At 40.7% G+C, this 25,757-nt stretch overlaps 2 protein-coding genes across 7 annotated transcripts in view; one reads left to right on the forward strand and one right to left on the reverse strand.

Annotated features, from left to right (window-relative positions):
* Positions 1-25,757, reverse strand: part of LOC145980092 (protein CBFA2T1-like) — a 509,444-nt gene that overhangs the window by 253,648 nt on the left and 230,039 nt on the right. For all 4 annotated transcript variants that reach the window (XR_014440826.1, XR_014440825.1, XM_083113092.1 and 1 more), the window contains exon 2: positions 2,431-2,563. Coding sequence is in view for 2 of the 4 variants with exons in the window: in XM_083113092.1 (XP_082969218.1) it covers positions 2,431-2,560 (130 nt within the window). In the remaining 2 variants the exon portion in view is untranslated. The remainder of the gene's footprint in view (positions 1-2,430; positions 2,564-25,757) is intronic.
* On the forward strand, positions 39-22,848 carry LOC145980094 (uncharacterized). Of its 3 annotated transcripts, none has more exons than XM_083113095.1 (2): positions 39-241; positions 22,136-22,848. In XM_083113095.1, exon 2 carries the CDS (start codon positions 22,141-22,143, stop codon positions 22,717-22,719), a length of 579 nt encoding a protein of 192 aa, XP_082969221.1. In that variant the 5' UTR covers positions 39-241; positions 22,136-22,140; the 3' UTR covers positions 22,720-22,848. The 3 variants fall into 3 exon arrangements, with proteins under 3 accessions (XP_082969221.1, XP_082969222.1, XP_082969220.1); XM_083113096.1 differs by having other exon boundaries at positions 39-237; XM_083113094.1 differs by lacking the exon at positions 39-241 and adding an exon at positions 17,670-17,752.

The raw sequence follows: 25,757 nt of genomic DNA on the forward strand, positions 1-25,757 counted from the left end.
TGAAGTCTGTGGTTTATCATAAATTCACCATGATTAGATTAATATACACTGTTTCTACTTTCACGTTTTTCATTTTATGCTTTACGAAACAGGTCTCAAAGCGATTAAAATAATTTTAATCCTATAATAATAGGTTTTACAGTAACATATCCTTATTGTCAATAGTGTACGATATAAAGAAACGCACTTCTGTATAGTTTGGTTTTAAAGGAATCATGGTGCAGCCGAACTGTTAATGTAGGTAAGTGTTTATTTGTACCTTTCATATTTTACAGTACTTTCAGAATGTTAGTAGGATAAAGCTTAACTTGATTTTGAGTCATATCAATGCCGGGTGAAATCGTACCGAGCATTAATTTGAAATTGTAATAAGAACAAGTCATCACAACCACAAAACTTCTAAATTTAACATATTCACTACGTTTCATGTCTAAAGTCTCTGAAGAGTTGGGGTCTTAATAGGTTAGGTCAATTAATATATTTGCCCCACAGGCGCCGGCTTTGGAGGGTAAAGCACATTCTGCCCCCAATTCTTCAAGAAGTACATACATTACGCATAAAAGTAATTATTATTGTCAACCTCCCCCTTAATATTTACATGGCACCTCTGTTTGACCCTCTTCAGCTCTGTTTCAACTAAACCAATAATTGCCACCACAGGAAGACGGCATTCTTGAACTGATTTACATAAACACCAAGATGAATCGAATCCCGCAGAAGGCATGGATGTTATTGTATTTCTTCCATCATCTATCACACCTATTATTCTTGCGACTAACTTTAGAGGGGTGGGAAAGCAACATAAATCGAGAGGAATGCTAAAATCGCATGCATAAAGCCCATCTCTGCCAAGGGGCAAAGTCAAATATTCCGCGACCACACACAGACAGCCACATCCTTTGCGGCTGAGCAGTCAAGCTCCGTGCCAGAGTTGTCAATGCTGCACGTTTCTACACCAGGTATTAGGTTCGAATCACGGATGAGACATCGACGTTTGTGTTGCTAATATTGAAAACTGGGTAAAATAGTAACCACAAGGAAACAAGCAAAATTAAATTGAAATACAGCGAAAAGAAAGCCAGTATAATACGTCGCAAAAAGTATGCTGTGTGGTCGACACACAATCTTGATGCCAAAAGGTTCCGAGTTCGAGTCCGGCCTGGATACGTAATCATGAGGCGCAAACATTTCAAAAACCTTGGATGAGCTCAGCACGAAGATATTATATTAACTTTGATAACCTTGTTATGACCACGAATATCATAAATAATACAGAACACTACAAATATCAAGCAGGGGATCTAACACAATGATTTTGAAATGTTTTGGCGGCATTCCACATGAAGTGGTCCTACTCCATGTAAAGAACAAAATGAATTAATCTTGAAATTATTGTTGTTTTTAATTGAATATAATTTGTACATTTAACAAATTTAGCATCTGCAGCCTATATGCTTCACAGACAAATGAAGTCAAGCTTTCCTAAGTAAAGGTAAAGTGTTCCCCTGTGCATAGCACCACGCCATGAAGGCGTATAGGGGGTGTGGGGGTAACGCCCCACACTTTCTTGATCCGGTCGTGAGTGGGGGTGATGTGATCAGCATCACGCCCCTAACCGCCTTTACCCCCCAGGGTTTCCCCCAGGTACCCATGTTATTCGACGCTGGGTGGGCGCCGGGGCCGCTTTCACCGTTAGAAAAGTTCCCGGATTTGAACCGGCCGGGGATCGAACCCGGGACCTTCATTTTTTAAAGCTACATTCACTTTCGATAATGCTTTTCATGCATTCAGAAGTTTCATTTGTTAGCAGTCATCACAAGGTACTTCATACTTCTATAAAATCAGTTCATTATAGATGTTTTAATTCAATCTCATGTCTGTAACCTTAAATTTTGTGTATAAAATGTCACACACGTAACGCTGGAATGCTCCTTTGGTAATAATAAGCACTTACTAATTAAAGCGTCACAAAGATGCAGTGTAGCCTACCAGAAATTATAAGTGTGTGCAATTATATAAACTTTAGGATTTATGCCAAACAGTGTACTCGAGCTGCACGGGTCCATAAAGTTTTTGCCACTGACCGTAATTCATCCTCATCAACACAGAATAGTGGCGTTAAATAAGACAAATAAAAACACACACTGAGCCTTGGCGCAGTGGATAACAGAGCTCGTTACGACGCCAGGAATCCCAGGTTCGAATCCCGGCCTGGGCATGGGTGTTCTTTACGAGTGCTCATCACTCATCCTCTCGCAAATAGTCAAAAATAGCAGAAAAGTGAAGTAAAATAAAAAAATTCAATAAAAAATTCAAACACCATTCCTTTTAGAATTAACGAAATAACCGGCACATCGTATAACAAAAATACAAGAATTGATGAAGATAACACAAATTTCTGGAAGCAATTTAAAAATTAGATGCACCTACCTTTCGCCCTGCTTCTGGAAGACCCTCCTTCGGGGAAAGAAGGCGGGGTCGGCTGCCGTCGGTTCGCGGTGTCTTTAGCAAGTCCCGGTTCCCTATCAGGAACCTCCTCCTTGATTACTTTCGGTTCCATGGACTGGAAGAGAAAGAGAACATCTTGCTTCAGTACACCTCCTGGGTTCATCCGTGGCACACGCAAAACTTCACACGCACTAAGATTAAGATTCCCGAAAACACCACTGGGTTAGGTTTCCAACCACTACTTGGAATCTCCAAGCACCTGTTCGCACACTCCTCAAGCACCACGCTCAATCCCAGAAGGATCAATGCAATTATGGGCAAGTAATGGCCGAAGTTACAATGTCGCGAAACTTTTGCGGTTGTTCTGACCAGAAGCTCCTTGACCTTAAGGACCATCCGTCATCAATCACCCGACTAGAGCCTGAGGTTGTTGTCACGAGACAGACCAGAGCGCCACAACTAGTCCGGACCACTTTCAGCAAAGCCAACCCAGCTGCCAGGTGGTAGCTCTCCCCTTTGGAACGCCAATGGCAGGAAAGGACCTTTGCCAACTGGTAGCAGAGACGGGGGGAAGGGGAAGCCTTGTCAATGGGTTCCATCTCCACTTGGTGGTGTTTACAACACTTCTGTGAAGTGTCAAGGTGTTAAATCCCCTTTTACGGTAGCTAAGGATTAGGATCATTTAGGTTCTTCGCCAGGCACAGCAAAAATAGTGAGGTGCTAATTGCCAGTTTGTCTATTAAAGAAGCTCTGGTACAGTGGATATTTCAAAAGGGGGATACGTACACTCTTTTTTACTAGGCAGTCATTTTGCCATCTTTTTCTGCCTTTTGGCATTCTTTTTCAAGGAATACAATCCAAAGGGCCCACCTTGGGCGCGTCATTGGCCCTGGCCTCCATCAAACTTTCGAAAATGCTCTCGGTTCGAAACACCTTCACGATATTCCAACTTCTGAAACATTACATCTATTATGAATTCCTTCGAGGACATTCAACTGAAATATCTAGCTGTTTGTTTTAGTTATTGTCTATCTGTGATGAAAAAAAAAAAAAACAGACTTTAACAGCAAAGCATTCATGAAAATTCATTTCAATGCTCTCTGGAATATCGTCCAGTATTTGGAAACGAGAGAAGTTTTCTAAAACGTTCTTGCTGATCAAGACTAAACATTAAGGTTATAAAATACAGTCCTAGTACTTCAGATAATCTGTAAAAATCGCCAATCCACGTGTCGGAGTGGTTAGCAAAGCTCGCTACGACGCCAGGGTTCGAATCTAGACACATTCTTTGTGAATGTCCCTTCATCAATTTTATCATACCACTCATCCTCATCGTCGCCATTAGCCAAAAGAGGCAGAAAAGTGACGATAAAGAACAAAAATAAAAAGATCAAATCAAAATCTAGAACGTGATAAAATAGAATCAAGAAACATCCCAACATTCATAATCCGTTGCTTCTACAATGTCACTATTCCATCAGTCCTTATACCGTAGGTCCAGTCCCGATTAGTGCACCTGTGCATAAAGTGGACTTTACTTGTCTAATTATTTAATGTAAATCACCACTACTCACTGAAAAGAGGTTCGAAAATGAAGGTGGGAGTAATGTAATTGTCAAACTGGCCGGGCGTGAGAAAAGCTGCCGGAGTATGGTGTTGGTTACATCACCTCTGCAAACAGTCGAGATCGTGTATGTGTGGGCCTGCCACAGGGGATGGCATATTGTGTGTGTATGTGGGAGTGTGTATTTGTACTGTAGAAAATATGTAGCACACCAGCGATCTAGGATAGATAGCATAGATACAGCTTGCAATAGATGTATTAAATGTATCCATAAGCTAGACAAAATTATGTTACAAAATAATTAAACTTCGACGTTATTTTGGAGAAGTTAAAATTTGCAATATTCCCTCCTTATCATTCTTAAACCCGAAGGTTTGCTGCCACCGGCACCACAAGCTTCCAACATGTTCCTATCCCGTGCAAGATGAATACAAAATGACCGTCTTTTTCAGGACAGTCCACCTTCCTTTTTACCATCAGGTTTCCAAACAAGGCTTCTAAATACTCTTCTTTCCTCTCTGATTACCGAAATATAATTCATTCTAACAATACTGAGACAGATTATGTAGTCGAGAATTATGCAAATGATGAACGGGACACGTGCAATATTGAACCATGGTTCAAATCCGCTGTTTATAGGAACAGGAATTTGTATTCCTGTCCAGATATTGTTAGGATCATTAAATCAAGAAAACTTAAATGTGGCACAAATGGGAGAGGGAAGAAGAGTTTACAGGATTCTTGTTGGGAAACCTGATGGTAAGAGATCAGTATGAAGGTCAAGGCGAATATGGGAGGGATAACGTTGAGATGGACTAAAAGGATGGAAAAGATTGGATTGATCGTGCCCAGAATAGGGACAGATGGAAACCTTCGGGTTTAAGAAGGCTAGAGAGTTAGAGTTGTTATAGGAGTCGATGAGTTTATAGTCAATTTTATACACAGAAAAGCTAATCGGATGTGGAACTGGGATCAGAAGCACTGTGCCTACAGGAATCGCCTATGCATTAGTAAAATGACTAGAAATTCTTAAGACCTCCCATTCCAAGGTGGTCCAAGTGGCACAGATAACAGAAAAAAAAGCAAAGCGTGATACACAGTCAGATCGATAGACTGAAACGGCTGTTGCCTTTACGGCATTTTGGCGGGGAGGGGACAGTTCCCACGACAGGGTGAGTTCGGAAAAACCGGAGTGGAGGGAGCATATGGGGGGCAGTCATTGTCCCCTTCTTCCCCGAAACCCCCTCCACTTGCTCTGCAACTTCTCCCAGACTTTGCGAAGGCCGCAGCTGCCTTCCATAACCGACATTTGTGAATATCATTGGCCTCCCGGCCGGGGCCTAGGACTTTTTATTTTAAATCAAGGAATCGGACAATATCCAATATGCGGCGGCGGGGTCGGTCCCAGATGCGGCGGCAGCTGGGTGCACCTCGGCAGATTGAGGGACTTCCCCCCTCCCTCCGCCCCTACTGCATCTGAATCCTTGAGAGGAGAAATTAGACCGGGCAAAACGGCAGCAACTTGTCCGAGTTCATGCACGGTCCTCATAAGCCCCCAGCTGCGACAAAAACGAAATAAATTTTTGTTACCCCCGCTGCTCGGACATTGATCTTACTGCGAGAAGAAGCCGGAAAGAAATGAGGGGGAAAGAGTTGGGAAGTGATCGTAAAGGGCGATGAAATCCACCCTCGCCGACGTCTTGGGCGTGGTGGTACAGCTCGGCATCTGCGGAGTCGCATCGTTTTATTGGAAAGTCAGACTGCCCATATATCACGTGCTTTCGCTTATTTTAATCCGAGTTGAAGTCGAAAAAATTAATTGCTTCAGAAATCTTGCGGGATTTAGATAATATCTAGCCGAGACTATGTCTCTGGAATCTATTAAGTACCGCCACGCATAACGGCAAAGAAGGGGAGAAAGGGAGTGGCCGGAGCAAAACAGTGCGCGCTGCTGAAACCGGCTGGTAGCTGCAGCCGCGTCTTCCCCTTTCATTGGTCGAGCCCTCTCGAGTCGTTCCCTTGCTCCAGAGACTCCCGGACAGAGCGTATAGTTTTGGCTTTGGGAGGGGCGTTAGGATATCCTCTCTTTTTTGTGGCAGATAAATGCACGACATTAATATTAATAGTTTTTGTTACTATAACATCGCGACGATAAGGATTTTACTCTGATATATCCAACACTGAGCATGAGTGTTCTTTATGACTGTTCCTTCATCAAATCATCACACATTCTCATCTTCGCTATTAGCCACAAACGGCAGAAAAGCGAAGTAAAATAAACCAAATCAATATTTATACTTTCCACTTCAATTGTATTGTCAATAGTCTGAAGTTTGCTCAGTTTCCTTTCCATAGTTGCATCGCTTTTCTTCCTCTTTGGGTCAATCGCGACCGCGACAAGGATGAATAATGATATGATGAAATTCTAAAATTGGCGCCTGGAAAGTAACATCCATGTTCTCGCCAAGACCATAACTTGGACGTACAGCGTGTATCATAATAAACAACTTATCAGGTTTATCATTAAAAAAATATCTGAAACACAACAATGAAGTTTGTTATAAAACAATAAGACAATCTTCAAGTTTTGTTTTCACGTGCATGGTCATTGAAAATGGTCATTGTGGCGCTGGTGTCTTGTTCAAGAAAATGGCGACTTTCACAGGTGCAGAAAAAGCAGTCTTTTCTTAAAGTTCCGAAACCTTACACTCCTAGACTTCTGCATGGCTTTGTGAAACACAAAGTCTTATGTGCCACCTATGACACAGAATGTGCCACAGCTAAAGGAGAGAATACGAAACACCCTTGCTTTTGTGGATGAGGAGTTATTGGGAAAAGTGTGGCAAGAACTCTGATTTTGATGGGATGTGTCATAACTTGTGGAAGCCACATTCATAGAAACTTGAAGTATTACTGATTGATGCACAACAATTATCATTGTTGTATTCCATATAGTTTAGTAGAAATAAATTCTGAAAGTTACTCTATTACGATATAGCCTGTATTTTCACAACGTTTCAGTGGAAAATATTGTAAACCTAATATGAGATTTGTGAATATTTAAGAAAACAGCTACATTTTTAAACCTGAATGCTATGCTATAATTACGAATGCAATATAGCACCCGGAATACATGTGAAATTATGTACACGCGCTGGCAAACAACTGCGACAACAGATGACAAACGGGAGTTTATTTTGCTCGTTGCACAAATAAGAAAAACACGTCAAACATTTATGAGTTCCTCTCCCTGCATTGTCGTAGGGAAGTCGACAGATGTTTTTGGGGTTATTAAAAAGTATAATTCTCTTTCCGTGCTCTGTTTGTTTATTTACATAAGAATGCCAACAAATTAACATTTTTGTGTGTTTTGCTTATATTATTTGTTGGATGCGACTGTCAGATGAGGAAACGCGGTATATGAAGTCTCGTGTGCTGACTGGGATGGTGTTGTGGAGATCCGACATGTTGTTTTATTTTGGAAGGGACCAAACTTGCTTCTCGGAATTTGCGAGGGACCCTTTTGGTATAGACGAATTTTGCACACATGACTATATCCGTAGTGAATCGTAAGGGGGTTCTAGGGGGCAGCTGCATACCTGTATATTTAATTGAAAAAAACCCACCAAATTTCCATATTTATTTACTTATATTCAATGTAAGCAAAATTACCTTGTGCCTTCTTAGCAAGGACGTATTTAGGGGGAAGGTGCAGACCCCCCCCCCCCGGAAAGACTTACCAAATACTAACATGAAATAATGAAAATATTCTTATTAGCATTTATTGTATAATCAATGGTTATTAATTTCCTCTGAACTTATTGGAAGGCAAGGATTGCTTTGAAGGACAATGCCAAAGATTTATGCTTACATACTAATATTTTATGCATATAATAATAAATAGTAATCAGGAACTTTACTCTTCGCCAACCGGATCTAATATCCTTGATGTTATTCAATAAATATTCAATTCTTCATCAATTTGACATGAATTTCTTTGCCAGCGAACTTGTTTTATACAAATTATGCCCATCTTAACTATAGGTAAGCTAGATAATGAATACTCTATTCTTGTACAGTCCTCTTACCTATTCGTGTAATATGATATTTATTAATTTATATATTTTAATTAGTATTTATTTAATATAATTATATTACAATTATTTTAATTTAAACATTATTATTATTATTCCTGAGGCACTTGGTTCGGACCCCCCACTCCCGAAATATATTTCTACATACGTGCCTGCTTCTTAGGTACATGATCAGAACCACGCTTCAGTCACCTTTACCACCCTCTCGCATGTTCCCATTTATTAAGGAGGTTAGGTGAACCCCAAAGTCGCTTATGCGGAATGGTTACCACAGCGCGCAACGACGGCAGGGGTGTCGGGTTCGAATCCCGGTCTTCTCTGCGAGTGTACCTTCATCAATTTCATCATATCACTTATCCTTATCTTGGTGATTAGTCAAAACTAGCAGAAAAGCGAGGTAGAATAAAGCAAACCCTGTCTCGAAAACTGCAAAGTTTAGATATCTTCCCCGGGGAATTGAACTCGGGTGCTCCGCGTTACAGTCAAACGCCCTACATACTACACCGCCTCTGGAATCTGTGGGGGAAAAGCCGCGCATAACTGTAGAGAAGGGAAGAAAGCGAATTGGCGGACCGAAGTGTAGTGTGCGCCTTCTTACACCATTGGCTACTAAACAACACCAAGTATGGATGCCTTCAACAATACTAAGTGTAGCGTTACAACCAACTGTGGCGACTAATACGTTGCCATCACTTTTGGCGGGAACTCATTAGTATATTGTTTTAAATGTATGGCGAACTCAAATATCGGAATGGTGAGCTCAGTTGGAACTGATGAATTCTAATTTGAGTTTATGAACGCGCATGTCTATAAACACCTGACAATCATAAAGAGTATATACAATAATAGAGATCTAGGATTTCTAGTGATGAATGCAGTTTCTGAAAACTAAAATCTACTTTTATATCATCTGAAGTAATGGTTCCAAGCACTGGCGTACGCAGAGGGGGGCTGATGGAGCTACAACCCCCTCTAAAATTGAGAAAATAAAGATTTTCAATTAAAAACAATGGAAAACTTGGGAAAACGAGAGTGGTAAATGCAAACATACTTGGAAATGACACCTTATTGACATTTTTGAGGGTGCAAATATCAAAATATACGAAATATCCTATTGTGCATTCCGCCCCTGTCGAAAGCATGCGGATGTACTATCCACTTTCTTTATTCCAGTCCCTTCAGAAAAAAATCCTGCGAACGCCAATGGTTCCAGCAGCAATCTTTTCAAAAGCAGTTGAATTGTCGCAAAAAAAATGGGACACAACATACAACGAAGCCTGTCTGAAAGAAATTGCACGAATGTTAATAACTGAACAAATATCTGTCTTGCGATTCGGCTATCAGGAAGGCATATTGAAGAGGTCACGCAGGCTATCGATGCCTCCAGGCATTTCCCCTGTTTTTTCCCCGTTTAGGAAAACTGATGAGGCGTGCTGTACATCAGCTGGAGCGTTGCTAATGTAATCCAATCCCGAGAGCGCAGAGAAAATTACCATCTCACGTACTCATATGGGGAAGGTGCCTGGGAGGCAGGTTCCACATGAGCAGAAACTTCGGGGCAGGAAATTATCATGTATGCTCAAGGGAGTGGCAATTATTGAAGACTGTCAGTTCCCATGAAAAATTAACGCCAGAAATTTTTGGAGCTCAAGGTAGGTTAAAAAGGTTATCTCGATGCAGGGATGAAATTGTCTCGAGGTAAAACAGCATGTTAGCATATTTCAATAGTAAATGATGCGTGTGTGCATTTACACGTTGGAAGAGCCGTATTCGGTGTTACAGTTGGAGCCAAGATGGCCGATATGGAATTGCAAAGCTGTAGTGCTTAAGTTAGTGAGTAGTCTGTGAAGAGTGGAGGTCGATGTATCGTGGCTCTGTTTAATTTGTGTAAAGGAACGAAATGTAGTATGGTATATGTACATAGTCCGTGCAGTCTACAGAGTAACACCCATCCTTGGAAACTGCAAATTGTGTTCGGCAGTGGAGTGTCCAGGGAGGGGTTGGTGGGTGCATAACCCCCTTTTGATCCAGTTTTGAAAAACAAAAAGAAGGCTCACCACTAAAAAAAAAAACAAAAAAAAAACACGTACCTCACTTTCGAAAATCCTTGGTCCCTTTTTTTATTTTTATTTTTTTATTTTTTTTTTTGGTATTTTGATGTTTTATATTTCGCAAACTGTTATATATTTCAACAAAATTTGTAAAATGTGAAGTAGAGATGGTTAAGTGTAAGAAAAGGCTTGTGCCTTAACTTCGCCATCCAAAATAAGTAAATAAATTAATTAATTCACTTGTTAAACTTTACTGTTGCGTTTCTTCAAACGGGTTTTTTCCCCGCCACATTTGTGCACTCCAATACCAACTTATAAAGGTAAAATACCCGACTAGCAGACGACATGTAACAATGAAGAAGTAGTGAGCTCGAAGTAGCACGACAGGCACTGCATGTTTTTTTGGATATCAACTGAAGGAAACTGCCGCTGAGGCTAAGGAAATAATTTGTTCAGTTTTCCACTGATTCGTTTCGAGTGACGAAATTGGGAGGGAAAAAACATTTACTGGCAATCAGACTACTTTGGGCGGGACTAGTGATGTAGGTACACTACAACCGAGTTCACTATATCCCAAGTCGACTCCCCCGTGATAAATAACCTCCACCATCTTTGTCACATGATTGAAGGTTGGTTTTGATTAGCTGCGGGACTGTATAACGTAGGAACGAAATCGGACGCAATCTACATGTATTATTGCAACTCTCATATTCGTTCTTCGTTAAACCCATCGACGAGCATGATGAAGTGACAAAAAATAAACTTAATGGAACACAAAGTCCTAGTTGGCGACACAGTTGATGAACCAGAAGAATTTCAAGTTCGGTTTCCCAGTTCAGCAGTGAAAAAGTCGTTCAGAAGAATGTCTGGTTTCGAGGCTTTGCAAGAATTTGTCACTAAGTGGGCGCGTTCCGAAAGTAGAACTGACTCTTAAGTCCTCGCGTGAGGCTTGTGAAGTTCGTTATGACGTTCCTCAAGCCTCTTTTCGTGCGATTCGTGAAGTTCCTTTATAAAATGCAAACAGAGAGGAATGAAAAGCAACATGCACAAGATTAGTGTTTTTGTACATGCTCTTAAAATGTGATTAGGATGATCAATAATGTCTTCAAAATATATTAATTTCTGCAAGAAGAGTTGTCGACTCCAACTAGACGTCATGGGAAGACTTTCCACCACGACTGACGGTTTCGACTAGTTCGTTCCTAAAGTCGGTAAAAAAAAACTGATTTCTCCAGCTCCCTTGGTGACAGAGAAACAGTGACGTCATCATCGTCTAAAGGTGCAATGCATCATCGCCCAACGCCGACTTCCTGATCATTTGCGAGATATCCCGCAGCAAATCGCGTGCAAAGCAGGCAGAGGTGCTCCACATAAGAGGAGTTTATTAATGTTGCAGGGATCCACCCACCACTCGAAGCAAATGCACGCATGTTTGTCAGTCCATTTGTGCGGACAGGCGACCGTTGCGTGTTCGCAGAAAATTATCAGTCCTGGTCATCTGCAAGCTACCCTTGGTCCCAAATGAGAACTCTTAATCCCTAGACTCTAAGGGATCAATTAGGTACGGACAGTTGTAATTCATAAAAGCTACAACTTGGCCAGAATGGAGTCCAAAAGTGTGACGTCACAGGAGACTACGCGCTGGGACTGAGTCTTCACAACGAGAAAATGTGTTTTCTTCCTATCCAATCCAATGCTATTTTCGTTCGGAAGGGATAGCTTTATTTATTGTGACAGCAGTTATGAAACAAAATTGTGATGTGCATCGAACATCAATGTAAAGATGAGATTTCAGAGAAATCAGGTCCGTAGCTAGAATTGATCTCCAGGGGTGGCTTTGTAAACAAAGTCCATTTTTCAAAAGTTTAACAGTGTTAAACATAGTTAAATTATGTGCGTGTGTGTGTGGTGGGGCTCATAAAGTTACATAAAATTTAGAAATATACAAAAACTTTGCTTGAAGTGTTAATTGACTGCTATTGAAATCATCCCTTATTACACAATCCATACTACCTTTGATGATACAGATATTTATAATCACACCAAAAATGTACAATATTCAATCATAGTGCCTACAGAACATTCCACCCCTGGCCGAAGCAATTAAACTCCCCTTCGTTCCCAAAACTTGAGATCTGTTGACCTTTGACGCAGATGTGGAGGGAATTTGCATGATGACGTCAAAGTCACAGATTTCTGTCTATAAGGGAGGTCGCAACAGTGGCAGCAAAGGTACAGATAAATAATGTAATAGCTACTGTTCATGTTATGTGAATTTATCCTTCACCAAAGTTGTGAGCAAAATAATATGTGATGTCTACATTTTCACTCTTCACTGCAAAAAAATTATACAAAATAGTTTTACCTAATGTCAAGGGGGCTGATGGCAGTTACAGGGGGCTCAGCCCCCCTGGCCCCTGCCTGGCTACGGACCTGCAACACATGTTAACAGAGCCTTTTCGATGTTAGCAACATTTCCCCACCAGCGAGTGCGGGGTGTGTTTTGTTCTGTAATTTATTTATCATGGGCAATCTTTTGAGTGAGATGGAGTGGTCAAATGAACTTAGTTCAATTGTTCCGTGAGAAACCTGTCCTTTTTGTCCAAACTTGTCCACCATTTAAAGACAAAAACCAACAGGTCACTTCCGCTATAATTAGCTCTTGCCCGCAGAGAAGGTCTCATCCAGAATATTCTTGGTCTTGCCTTTGGCGCCAAATGAGACAGAGAGTACCCCAACGGCGAAAGAAACAATAGGCGAATTGTCCACCACTATTTTCATTCAGTCTGTATTACACAATGTGATGACAATGAATTGAAATAATGACGTCAATAAGCAGAGAATGCCTGCTTCGAACCAACATGGTTTCATTCCTTCCAACAATGCAGGATGTAGAATAAAAGGTAATTAAAATAGCGGAATTTGCTTACCATTATCTTTGCCGTTGACTGTACAACTTCCTCCACACTCGACATCTTGCACCCAAAATAATAACAAAAGTTAATTAACAAAAATATAGCTATGATGCAACTTTACACAGTTATTATGACGTTACAATTTATGATAGAAAATCAGACATGGCATCAATATAAAGAACTCTGGAAGTTTTACTCACGAGTAATTCCACGCCATTTCAACGAGGTCATGACACTCACCAGCTCAGATTTCGCTTAAATTTGGTATACACTCTTCTTTTATGGTTGAATTCTTTCAACCCCCTACATTTTATTCACTCTATCTCAAACGGTTTTAATTTTACAGAACTTTGAAATGTCATTAAATCAGTGTTGTCAGTCACTCTTGAAACCCCCGACACAAGATACCCTTGCTTACATTTTATTTCATTTCTCCTTAACCAATGATCAGATCTCTCGGAAATTTTATACAAAGTTCAATGAAGTAATGAGGATTTCAGAAAATAATACATGAATACTCAAAAAGTTTTACAAATGCCTATAAAAAGCCTAATAATAGACTTGTAGCCTATATTGTGTAGTGGGAAAATTAGGTTACAAAAATCTGAATTTTCATCATGTGAGTATGATGGAATCAAAAGCTTGATGATGTTGAAAATTGCTACCAAAACGCAGGTGGAAATGTCTTTGCACCATTGTGAGTGAATCAGTTCTTGATAGCTCCAACACAACTTCTACTGGTCACTAGCCATTTTGCAACACTGGCGATCCTGGTGGAACAGCGGCAAAGCAATGACAAGAAAACTTCCAGAGTTTTTATTTATGTTGAGGCCTTGTTTGATTTTCTATCGCAAATAGTTACGTCATAATAACTGTGTAAAGTTGCATCATTCATTTTGAATTACCCTGTATATCTCACCATGGCGTAATATCGAAAAGAGTTTAAAGCAAAGCTGGCCAGTCACAAACATAATTAAGCGTACGGGATTTTAATGAGAGTTAACTAAGGACTGTAGCAAAACGCTTCGATGCCGCATTTGCACACTGCAGCGGCAATTAACCCGCAGGGCGGTTTCAATGTTTATTATTGTTATTATTTATAAAACATAATTACCGGCAGAGAACTATAACAACGAAGAGAACCGCAGAATGGCGCTTGTTAATCGCGAAGGCCCCAAAAATCTAATTAACGCCGTCGAAGACAAACAGCGCCTACCACAGCCTTCCTCTGCTGAGATCCCTTCGAGAACACCTTGCGGATCCCAGGGAAGTCTCCGGCGAGGCAAGAAAACGGCCCGCCAGCATCTCCTGCCCCCGCGTGCGCCGGCCCTATTGAACAAACACATTATTTCCTTTCGCACAGCGGACTCTATTGTGAATATAAACAAACTGACGGTGGATAATTATGCTTTCCTTTCCACGTCACATTTCGCTCCTTCTCTCCCGTTCGAATGGATACGGGACTGACGTATCTGATGGCCAACATCTGACAGATTCGCACAAAGAAGGGAAGGGCGGTCCGTTTCACTTGAACGAGGGGGGGGGATGGGCGGGGAATCAGGTTGGACGATGATAGAGAAAAAGCTATGATGGACGCCGGCAGATATTTTCTGAAGGAGGTCAAGAATCAAAAAGTTTGTGTGGAAATTCAGCGAATTTGCATGATGACGTCAAAGTCACAGATTTCTGTCTATAAGGGAGGTCGCAACAGTGGCAGCAAAGGTACAGATAAATAATGTAATAGCTACTGTTCATGTTATGTGAATTTATCCTTCACCAAAGTTGTGAGCAAAATAATATGTGATGTCTACATTTTCACTCTTCACTGCAAAAAAATTATACAAAATAGTTTTACCTAATGTCAAGGGGGCTGATGGCAGTTACAGGGGGCTCAGCCCCCCTGGCCCCTGCCTGGCTACGGACCTGCAACACATGTTAACAGAGCCTTTTCGATGTTAGCAACATTTCCCCACCAGCGAGTGCGGGGTGTGTTTTGTTCTGTAATTTATTTATCATGGGCAATCTTTTGAGTGAGATGGAGTGGTCAAATGAACTTAGATATTCAATGCCGTTGAGTTTTAAGCCCACCTTATGCGTAGGCTAATCTATATTCACTCTGCAGCTTAAAGTGGGATCCGAACCACTGTGTGTCTTCGCCGGGTATCGAACCCGGAACCTTTATTTATTTATTTTTATTTAAAAGTGTTTTTAAACTGCCGAGAACAGCTTTTCAGCCTTAATACAGCAGTATTACATGTTACAAGGTTACATATTACAAGGTATCCAAAACCACAGCATTGCACAAGAGAGCATTTCAAAATATTTAGCAAACGTAACCTAAAACTACTAACTAACTAACTAACTCCCTAGCCTTCTTAAACCCGAAGGTTCATGGCTGCAGCAACACAGGCCTTCCATCTGTCCCTATCTTGAGCAAGTTCTATATACTCCTTTCTATCCCTACCGATTTCCTTTAGGTCCATCTCAACGTTGTCCCTCCATCTTCGTCTTGGCCTTCCTACAGGTCTCTTACCATCGGGTTTCCCGACAAGAATCCTGGAAACTCCTCTTTCCTCTCCCATTTGTGCTACATGGCCTGCCCACCTAAGTCTTCTTGATTTAATCATTCTAATAATATCTGGACATGAATACAAATTATGTAGTTTTAAATTATGTAAGCTTCTTCACTCACCTGTGTTCTCATCCCTTTTAGGCCCAAACATTTTACTAAGGATCTTATTTTCAAATACTCTCAATTTATGTTCCTCTTTCAATGTAAGGGACCACGCTTTACACCCATATAATACTACAGGCAAAATTACTGTTTTGTATATTTTAACTTTTAGTTTCTTAGATATTAAACGAGAAGACAAAAGTTTATGAAGAGAGAAGTAACATGCATTTCCTGAATTAAGCCTACTTTTTATTTCCTCTTTAATATAATTTTCACTTGTTAGTATTACTCCTAAGTATTTGAAGTTGGAAACTGGTTCAAACGAGTTGTTCTCAATAATTAGATTTTGGTTATTACCTAACACTTGGGTTCGGCCTGTAAGCATATATTTAGTTTTCTCTTTGTTAACTTCCAAACCTATCTCTTTAGCAGTTTTGAAAAATATTTTAGCATTATTCTCAATTGTATTTATATCATCCCATAATAAGTCTACATCATCTGCATATGCTAACAACTGAGTCATACCATTTAATTTTGAAACTAAAAGAAGCGACAGAGAAAATTGAATGCAAGAAGCGAGCGAAGATAATGATTGAAAGAAACGACAGAGGAAAAATAATGCAAGAAGTCAGCGAGAGAGAGACAAATTTAAGTGGAATAAAAGGAGCAGTACGTGACGCATGACATGAGCGCAAAATGCATGCGTGAACTTACGAACGAATAGTGAAAGAACAGTGTTGCCATACGAGATGTACATTCCTAGAATACAAGAGAAACCTAAACTTGTGAGATGGCAACACACTACAAATGGAAGGAAGTAGGAATTTGCATTTAGAAACTGTGTATTAATTATTTATGACGAAGAATGAAACAAGCATGTTTGTGTGAGGTAAGGAGGGTTCAGTTTTGATATCTGGATAGCGCATCACACAGATCTACATATCTGTTTTCAAGTACAAGTTCACATCACATTCACGCCACAAGAACTCATCTCAATTTGTCCAACAGCCCGGAATTATAAGCACAATCAAACAGTAAAATAAGGAAGTTAATAAGCACAAAAAATGAAAAAAATAAGCACCAAAATAAGCATAAACAAATACAGGAAAATCTGAAAAAAATATGTTTATTAGATCTATTACCTTATTCAAAGCTGTTACAGTATGTATGGAAGGTCATGCTGAGATTTTATTGGGTGAAGCTCCTGCGTTTGTCAGTGAAAAATGATTTGTACAGTGAAAATGTTCTTTCCACATCGCATGACATCACAGGCACATGTGAAAAACACCACAGTTCTTCGGTGAATTCCTATTCAATGTCTGTTTCTCAAAAATATTTTTATAAATTTGACACAGTGTTTTGTAACCGGGATTTTTCAGTAATACCTGACTGATCTTGTCGGACACAATTTTAGCAACACTGAGTTTCTGAAGACAACGTTACCGAAATTTCATCAATCAGAGAAAGTGTATGTTGGAATGCATTATTTCGAGCTTTCAACTGTGTTATAATATCATGTAATTTGGAAAAATGATTATGGATGTACTGCATCTTTTCTTGGATGTCGTTTCTCCCGTGCGGCTATTTAGAAGCACTGATCTCGTCGTCCCGATGCCATCGTGCGATTGAAATAGGATTGAAATATGTCAGATTTGGATAAAATATGCAATTTTAAACCAAAATCATAAAATAAGCAAGCATAACAGTTTCCTGCAGAAATAACTATTCTCGTATAAGCACTTTCAACCTTAGTTAAATAGCTCATCAAGGTATGTAATACGAAGGATAACCTTTCTTCTTACCATTAGAAGTCTGGAAAAGAATATGCATTTCGCTTATAAATCCGGGCTCTAGTTATAACAATCAAATTTAGAATCTGTCAACAATACATAGTTGAAAACAACAAAAATGAAACCATTTTGGTGTTAACAATTGCATTATCTCCGAGCGACGTGTCTTGCGATTTCTAAAAGAAGTCGCCATGCCGTCTGAACCTTCCCCAAAACGTAAGTGATTTTTTTTTTTAGGTTTATGTTGTAGAAACCGGCAAAATATGCATGCAGTATTGAAAATTAGCTACCAAGAATCATGTAACCAATAACTGTACTCAATATAAGGCCATTTTGATATAGAATATCACAGGAAATGCTCAGCCTTGTTGATTGTTGCTCAAGGCATAACTGACTTCCGGTTTTGCAAACGCAACAACGTGGTTCATACCACTTGCAATTTCTTGGTAAATTTGCTTTGAACGGATATACTGGAACGAAAGTTAATGTGTTCGTTCAGGTGATTTGGTTGTAATTATATAACAAATGAATGTTTATTCTGTGGTGTAGACATGATGTTCCGAACAACATCCGGACAGAAATACAGACGAAAATTCAATGCTTATTACAAGGGAAGTTTCAGTGATCCCATAGCCTCCTCGATGGCGCAGTGGTAGCGTCGTCGTCTTGCAATCAAGGGGTCCCGGGTTTGTTACCCGGTGGAGGCACATAATTGTTCGGATCCCACTTTAAACTGTAGGTCCAGTCCCGATTAGCCTTACTGTGCATAAAGTGGACTTAAAACACCAAATCAATCAATCAATCAACCAGTGATCCCATCAGCAAAACTTGTAACCTTGCATGCGTGCATGCATTTGGTTTTGGAAACCCATTCACAAAACTGAATTCAATGGTACCTTAAAATGCATGCACTAGCGTACGTAGATTTTTTTTCCACTTGCAAAATTGGATACCACATAACCACATTATAGGTACGGGCGGGATACACTCTACTATATCTCGTAATTACCTTTTTTCACCTTTGTTTCAAAAGTTGTCTGAAGCAAAATTAGTAATCTGGAGTACATTTAGCACTTTCATTTTCACGAGTTATTTCCTGCTTTCATTTAAAAACTTAGATTTTCTCAAAATTTCGGGAGGTCCTGTAACCCTTCGGGAGGCCCTGTAACCCTATCAGCTCTCCTCCATGCGAACGTAAGTTCTCGCATGTGCCTAATTCAATATAACACTTAAGAACAGAAATTTCTCTAAGGTAATCTCTAGGGACACTAAACCCAACAATTCCTTGAACATAGAAATTAGCCCGACTTGCTCTTTTCTTCCATTTCAATTACTGCAAATTTTGTAAAAATATTAAAAAAAAACCGCAACAGCATTTAGGTGTTAATTTTACACAAGAAACTACAGCACGTTTTAAAATGATTCATCGGATTTCAAATGACCGTATATTTGGAGTTTATAACTCCAGAGTGGAAAGTAATACGTCACTCCGAAGGAAAACTTATCACAATACATATAATAATTTGGGTTCAAACTTCCTCGTTCCTGGTAAAATTACATGCTGAGAAAAATTGGTTTGCAACATTGACCCAGACTGTTGAGGAAATTCAAGAGGGAATTTCCCCGCCATATGCAACCCTTTTCCCCTCTCATGTAACAGTTTGGCTCCACAATTTTCCGTTCCTGGGGAAATTACATGCTGGGAATAATTGGTTTGCAACATTGATCGGGTGATCCTTAAGGTAGTTGTCACGCTCGCCCGTCATCCCCATGGAGTTGCCCGCCAGCAGCCTCGCGAATTCAAAGAAAGCGAGCAAGGTTTCCAACTCCTAAGGAATCAAGGTGCCAGCTCCTAAGAAATCAGGTTCGTTTTCTTATTGAAATGAACAATTTTATGCACATTTTCTGATATTTTTTTTTCTGTAGTTTGGTCACTGAGTCTGGGCTTCGCAGATAGCCCTAGTAACATCTATCAGGTACACGAACGTCAAGGTACCATACTGCTCCAGTATTTCTGACTGGCGTCACAGCAGTTAAGATGCGACTTTCAGCTTATTCGGAATTGGTGCTTTATAGTTGGCCTCCCTAAGTCACCAAATTCTCTGTACCTGGTACCATTTACGCGCCTCTCGATGAGCTGAAAAATCGCTGCATTGGTTAACGTTGCAATCCCGAGTTCGCTTACCGGGGGGATTCGACTTTAAACTGCAGGTACAGTACTGTGCCACAAACAGTGATGTGCGTCTACGCGTAAACAACGATAGTCTACATTCTACACGTAGACTATTTTATACACGTAGATGACGTAATCTATGTAAACAACATGGCGAGAGGTGATAACTTAGCAAAGGGCGCCGTGGAATTAAAAGAAAATTATACTGCGTATCAGTTGTTGATGTGTGAGGAGAACTTCTCATACTCTTTCTTCCAAATTCGAACAATTTCTCACCTAGGAAGAAACCTAATATAGAAAATGTTCTAGTGTTTTATGGGAAAAAGACCACTCTTGGCTCACGACTGCCATCTGTTGTTTTTTTGCATACTATTTATCTTCTTCCATAGTTGATAATAGAAGAGAAGAGAAATTTTGTTGTACTGTAAATAGGGTTCTTTTCATTTCGAACCAATATAGTTGAAAATGTCACTTTCCTTTCATGAAACCCTTGAAAATTAATTTTAATGCACTTTAGATTGTCTACGTAGTCTATGTAAACTACAACCCTATGTAATCTACGCGTAGATTACGTGTAGACAACGCATGTAGACGTAAACTTATAGCCTACGGCACATCACTGGCCACAAAGCTAACTTAAAACCAACTTTGAACCTAAGTTTGAGTGGGTGCAATGTGTATAGTATTACAGCGACTTTGTATTCTCATGCATAGATGTCGCCAGAATTTCTTGTCTAAAGGAGGACCACTTTGTGGTCATTGAAATGAATAGTAGAAACAAAAGTTATTACAATAAAGTACTAATAAATTTGTTTCATTGTCAATTTATCATTATTATATCCTGAGGGACTTTTACTTGATCCCCCAGCCCATTGGTTAACTCGCAAGTCTATATTTTTAGCATTTGACGTTATAGAAACTTAATTCGTCCAATTCGAGAACGATCTTTGGAAATCAGGTGAAAATTTTAGTCATACACGCAGGCCCGTAGCTAGAATTGATCTCCAGGGGGGCTTTGTAGACCAAATCCATTTTTGAAAGTTTAACAGTTTTGTGTGTGTGTGTGTGGGGGGGGGTCATCAAGTTAATGTACCAAAATTTAGAAATATCATGCAAATACTACGTTTTTTTTTCAGTATCTTGTAAAACATCTTTTGAAGTGTTAATTGACCTCTACTGACATCATCCCTTACTATATACTCCATACTACCTTTGATGATAAAGATAATTATATCATACAAGGAAAAAAATACACAGGAATCAATCATAGTGCCTACAGTACATTCCACCCCTGCCCGAAGCAATAAAACTCCCCTTCGTTCCCAAAAATTGGGAGCTGTTGTCCTTTGATGCAGATGTGAAAGGGGCCTCGATAAAGAAGTTTCCCTAAAAAATAATTTTCTAAAGTCTAGAGAATCTTCTACCTAGACTTCGGCTCATAAACAAGATGAATGAATGTAATAGTTGCTGTCTGCATTTTCACTTTTCGCCGCAAACAAATTATACAAAAAATAGTTTTACCTAAGGACCTAATGTCAAAGGGGCTAACGGCAGTGCCAAGGGGGGCTGAATTGAGATTAGTCACAGCAACACAACAAGTAAGTGTAATGAAACTGTATTACGTTATTTAGTTTACGTTAAATTAACGCCAAGGGGCCGCGGGTTGAAGACCACTGCTTTAGATAAAGTTCCTCCTGGTTCCCATATTTTACACTCAATTTCAGGAACTGGCGCAATTTTTACTTCTGTCGTCCAGTCTGTCCCAGGAGTCTGTGGAGCAACGCCTAGAGAAGGGGAGGAACCGAGTGGGCGGAGCAGAGCAGTACGCGCTGTTGCAAACGGCTGGTAGCTGCACACGAGTTCATTGATCGAACCCTCTTAAGTCACTACTTGCTTTCGTTCAGAGATTCCTAGGGGCAGTGTAGATATTAACTCATATTCATTATTATTATTATTACTATCATCATCATGGCTATAATTGTTATTATACAATAATAAATATCAGAATCGATTAAAAATAAACTATTTTCATTCCAAAATTATTACTAACATTATTATTAATTTTGGAATAAAAATAGTTGAATTTTAATACTTTCTGATATTTGAGTGAGTGATTGATTTGGCTTATTTTAGTTCGCTTTTCTGCCACTTTCTGGCTAATCGCGAAGATGAGGATGGGTAATGATGTGATGAATGATGAAGGAACACTCAAAAAAGACACCCAGGCCGGGATTCGAACCCGGGACCCCTGGAGTCGTAGCGCGATGTGCTAACCACTCCGCCACGGAAGTATAATAACAATCATAAGCACGAAAACATATTAATGTTATTATTTCTACTTTTAAAGTTTTATCAATGGGCTGATCGCCGGCCCCCTACAAAAATTTCTGGCGATGCCCATTATTGTTTCATGCTATCGTTCACAGAATTGATGGAGAAAGTGGCAAGCGAGAAAGGAGGAGAAGGAAAAGACGACACACAGATGGCGCCAGCAACGAAGGACACCCTCCACCAGCATCCGGACTCCACCCTCTGGGACGTGGAGGACTGCAACGGCCCGACCGTCCGACCGTCCACCTCCTCCACGGTGATCCGCGAGTACGACGCGTCCCCCGTGGCGCCAACGTCGTCCAGCGCCTCCCTGACGAACCAAGAGCAGGCGGATGCCCAGTGGGAGGAAGAGGTCGAGCTCCGCTCCTGCCAGCCGCGATGCATCGAGGCGCGGGATTCGGACGAGGAGTCCGCGTGCGAAGGCGTCAAGTCGTGTCCGTGCGGGTGTCTGGACGCCAGCCGGCGGGTGCGCGACCCAAGCCGATTCCGCACCCGGGAGCAGGACTCCATGCGCCTGTTCGTGTTCGGGCAGGAGATCCTGCACCACCAAGGGTGCACCTACTCGGTGAACCAGATCGCACCCGTCTGGAAGAAGGATTGCCGCATGTGGATGTGGAAGTCGTTGCGCAACGGGAAGAAGCTCCAGGATGCGGTCGACGGCCAGCAGAAAGACGTGTAACTCCAGGCAAAACTACGAGCGTTTCTAAATTTTCAGTTGCTCTGATATTTAATTAAACTTAACGACAATCACTTCTTCATGCTCGCAAATGTATATGCTTAACTCTTGTTCGCTGCTCAATAAAGTTGAATTTCTCCTTGAATGTTTGTATTGTTTAAGTGGCAATCAGCATAGAGGAGAAGATAGTTTCCACAACCCCGCTGCATTTTCTTTCCAGAGGGAAACAAGAAAAAAGCAGTCCGAGAGAAAAAGAGGAGAGTGATAATAAGTAGAGAAGGAATAAGTAAAATACAGAAGAGAAACAGAGTATAAGACAGAGGGGAAGAGAAAGAGAACAAGATTGATTGATTTGCTTTATTTTACTTCGCCTTTTGTACCACATTTTGCTAATTTGCGAAGATGGAGAAGAGTGATGGAATTTATGAATGGACACTCCCAAACAGGGATTCGAACCCGGGACTCCCGTCGTAGCGCGATGGTTTTACCACTCCGCCACGGTGACCGGCAGAACAAGAAAGAGAAAGAGACAGAACAGGAAAGGTTACAAGACAGAATAAGAGAAAACAAGAGTGTTCCGGGTTCGAATCCCGCTCGGGCTTGGTTGTTTGTAAATGTCCATTCTTCAATTTCATTATTTCATCACTAATCCCTAGGGAAATTGAATCGCGAAATGTGAAAAAAGCTGCAATTTTGAACATTCTGGACGTAACTACACCCCCAATGATGAAATATGCATGAGTTTTATTCGCGAAGTAATGCGAAATGTGTGCTTTTCCACGAAATGAACGCTTTTTTCGCGAAATAACCGTGAAATAGCATCAAAATAAGTAGAAAACTCAAAAACCGGCAATCGAGGTTGTGCGCGCAAACGGTCGATTTGTAACGAAACGTTTGCCTAAAGTTTCCTACCACTTGCAGCTGAAGAACGTTTTATCTTCGATCACATCAGGATATCCCATGCACATAATCTCAGTTCGAAAACTTCGCTCCCAGTCAAGCTGCATTCCTTTCTTCCCCCGAATGTGTACTCAACTTCCAGTTTCATTGAACTTGCTAGCTGTAGCAGCGATAAGATTAGTCTGTTTTTTTTTCCACCGCTGGTATATACCGCTGATCTAACATTTTATTTACTGCTCTCCTCAGTTTTTATTTACCATAAATTTGTCTCCCTACAATCCCCATCTTCGCAAATTAGCCAAGAGGCACCAAACGCGAAGTTTATTTTCCAATTGTTTTATCAATCAATCAAGAGAAAACAAGAAATAGTAGAGGACAGAGAGAGAGCAAGACGAAAAAGGAAAATAGAGAGAATCAGAAAGAGTGAAGGACAGAAAAAGAGGGAGTAAAAGACAAATACAGAGGAAAGAGACACAGAGAGAGAATAGGAAAGGCTGAAAGAGAGAAAAAGATAGAACAAGAAAGAGTAAAAAAGGGAGAGCAGAACTAAGTAAGAATAAAAGGCAGAGACAAAGCGAGAGATAGAAAAATGTAGAGACAATAAACGGGATAAAGAAAGGAGGAGACGGGAGATAATACCGAGACAAGGCTAGTCTCATTCTCGGCCTTGTCTCAAGTTACAGACGTCTGCCTCTTCTGTCCCGTCCCACTAGCCAAGCCCCTGTCTCTGTCTAGAAGGGGAAGTCTCGAAGTAAAATAAACCAAATCAAAGAACAAACATATCTAACTTAGTCCAATTCTAAGGGCATATTCCGTCGACAGGAGTGCATATTTCGTCAGCGTTAAGTTCATATTTCGTCAATATCGAGTGCATATTTTGAGAACTAATTACGCATCCTTGTCAATTGTATGTTCAAATTCGTATTTTTAAAAATTATCCTGGCATTGTGCACTTCATGACATTTTATTTCTGCACAACGTCATTTAATCTGTTCTCTCTATATATATAAAAATGGATGTGTGTGGGTGTGTGTATTTGTTTGTTTGTTCCGGCATAACTCTCGAACGCCTGGAGCAATTTCAACCAAACTTGGTACACGTATCACTAGCAATCTCGAAATAATATTTTGGGTTAAGACACCCCTGGCACCCCTAGGGGTGGGGGTGGGGTGGGAAGGGGTGACATGTAAAAATAATCGAGAACCACCGATATTAAATTCCGCACAGACAGACATCCGTGACTCTATGCAATCCGCAAAACGATAGTGTTTCTCGGGTTGTATAACAGTCAGGCTGTGTTGCGAATGGAATCCATAGTTTTCGTGACACTCCCAATGCGGTTCAACTCCAAGTTCATCACCTATCGGCATGGGGGGGGGGGGGATGAGAGGGAGTGAAAAATAAAATGCCACAAATGACCAAGATTAGTGTCGAATCCATAGTTTTCGAAGTCGCTAAGCTAATTGTTGACATTCACGATCACATTTAAAATTAGTTACATTTTACACTATATTTAGAATTCATTATTTTCCTGTCTAATGCAAGATTGGGATAAATTAATACCCGGGTAACCAGCTTGTACGTTATAGCGGCAATGCACGGTGCACAAAAAAGTTATAGTGAACCTGCATTCTGGGAGAGAAAGAATATCCAAAATTTTCTCATTCTCCTCCAAAAATTCCCCCACTTTATTGTTCACGCATCGCGCCAGGTTCAATATGTCTTTTGTCACTGCTTCACACACACACATGCGTGAGGAGGGGTGCGTGCCAAATATGTAACCGCGGAGCACATGTGCTGGTCTCGTGCCAGACAGCTGACGAGGGATGTATGGCATCGCTCCTTCCCCCACCCCTCGCAACACGTATGTAGAAATGCGCTGAAGGGGGTTTTGTATCCTCCCAGCTCCGAACAGCTGGGGAAGTAAACACTCTTCCAGCCTCGAACCGTTCAACGGGTTTATTGTTCCAACCAGACAAGCTTTCCCGAGCAAGACCACCGGTGGATAATATAGGAATGCCGTGACGTCATGTCCTCGTGACAATGAAGCAGTGGCGTGCGGTGACATTTAAACTAGGGTACGCAACATGGGCCATCCGAAATGGATTATGGGGGCCAGAACCCCCCCCCCCTCCCTGGCC

The sequence above is a fragment of the Lepisma saccharinum genome, chromosome 27, assembly GCF_977018435.1.
Source record: "Lepisma saccharinum chromosome 27, izLepSacc3.1, whole genome shotgun sequence".
Lineage (NCBI taxonomy): Eukaryota > Metazoa > Arthropoda > Insecta > Zygentoma > Lepismatidae > Lepisma > Lepisma saccharinum.

Bases quoted from the DNA above. Each gene is read 5' to 3' on its own strand.
- LOC145980094 (XM_083113094.1), top strand. From the start codon at position 17,728: ATGCCGTCTGAACCTTCCCCAAAAC. The intron at 17,753-22,135 runs GTAAGTGATTTT...TATCGTTCACAG, and splicing joins GTCTGAACCTTCCCCAAAAC to AATTGATGGAGAAAGTGGCA.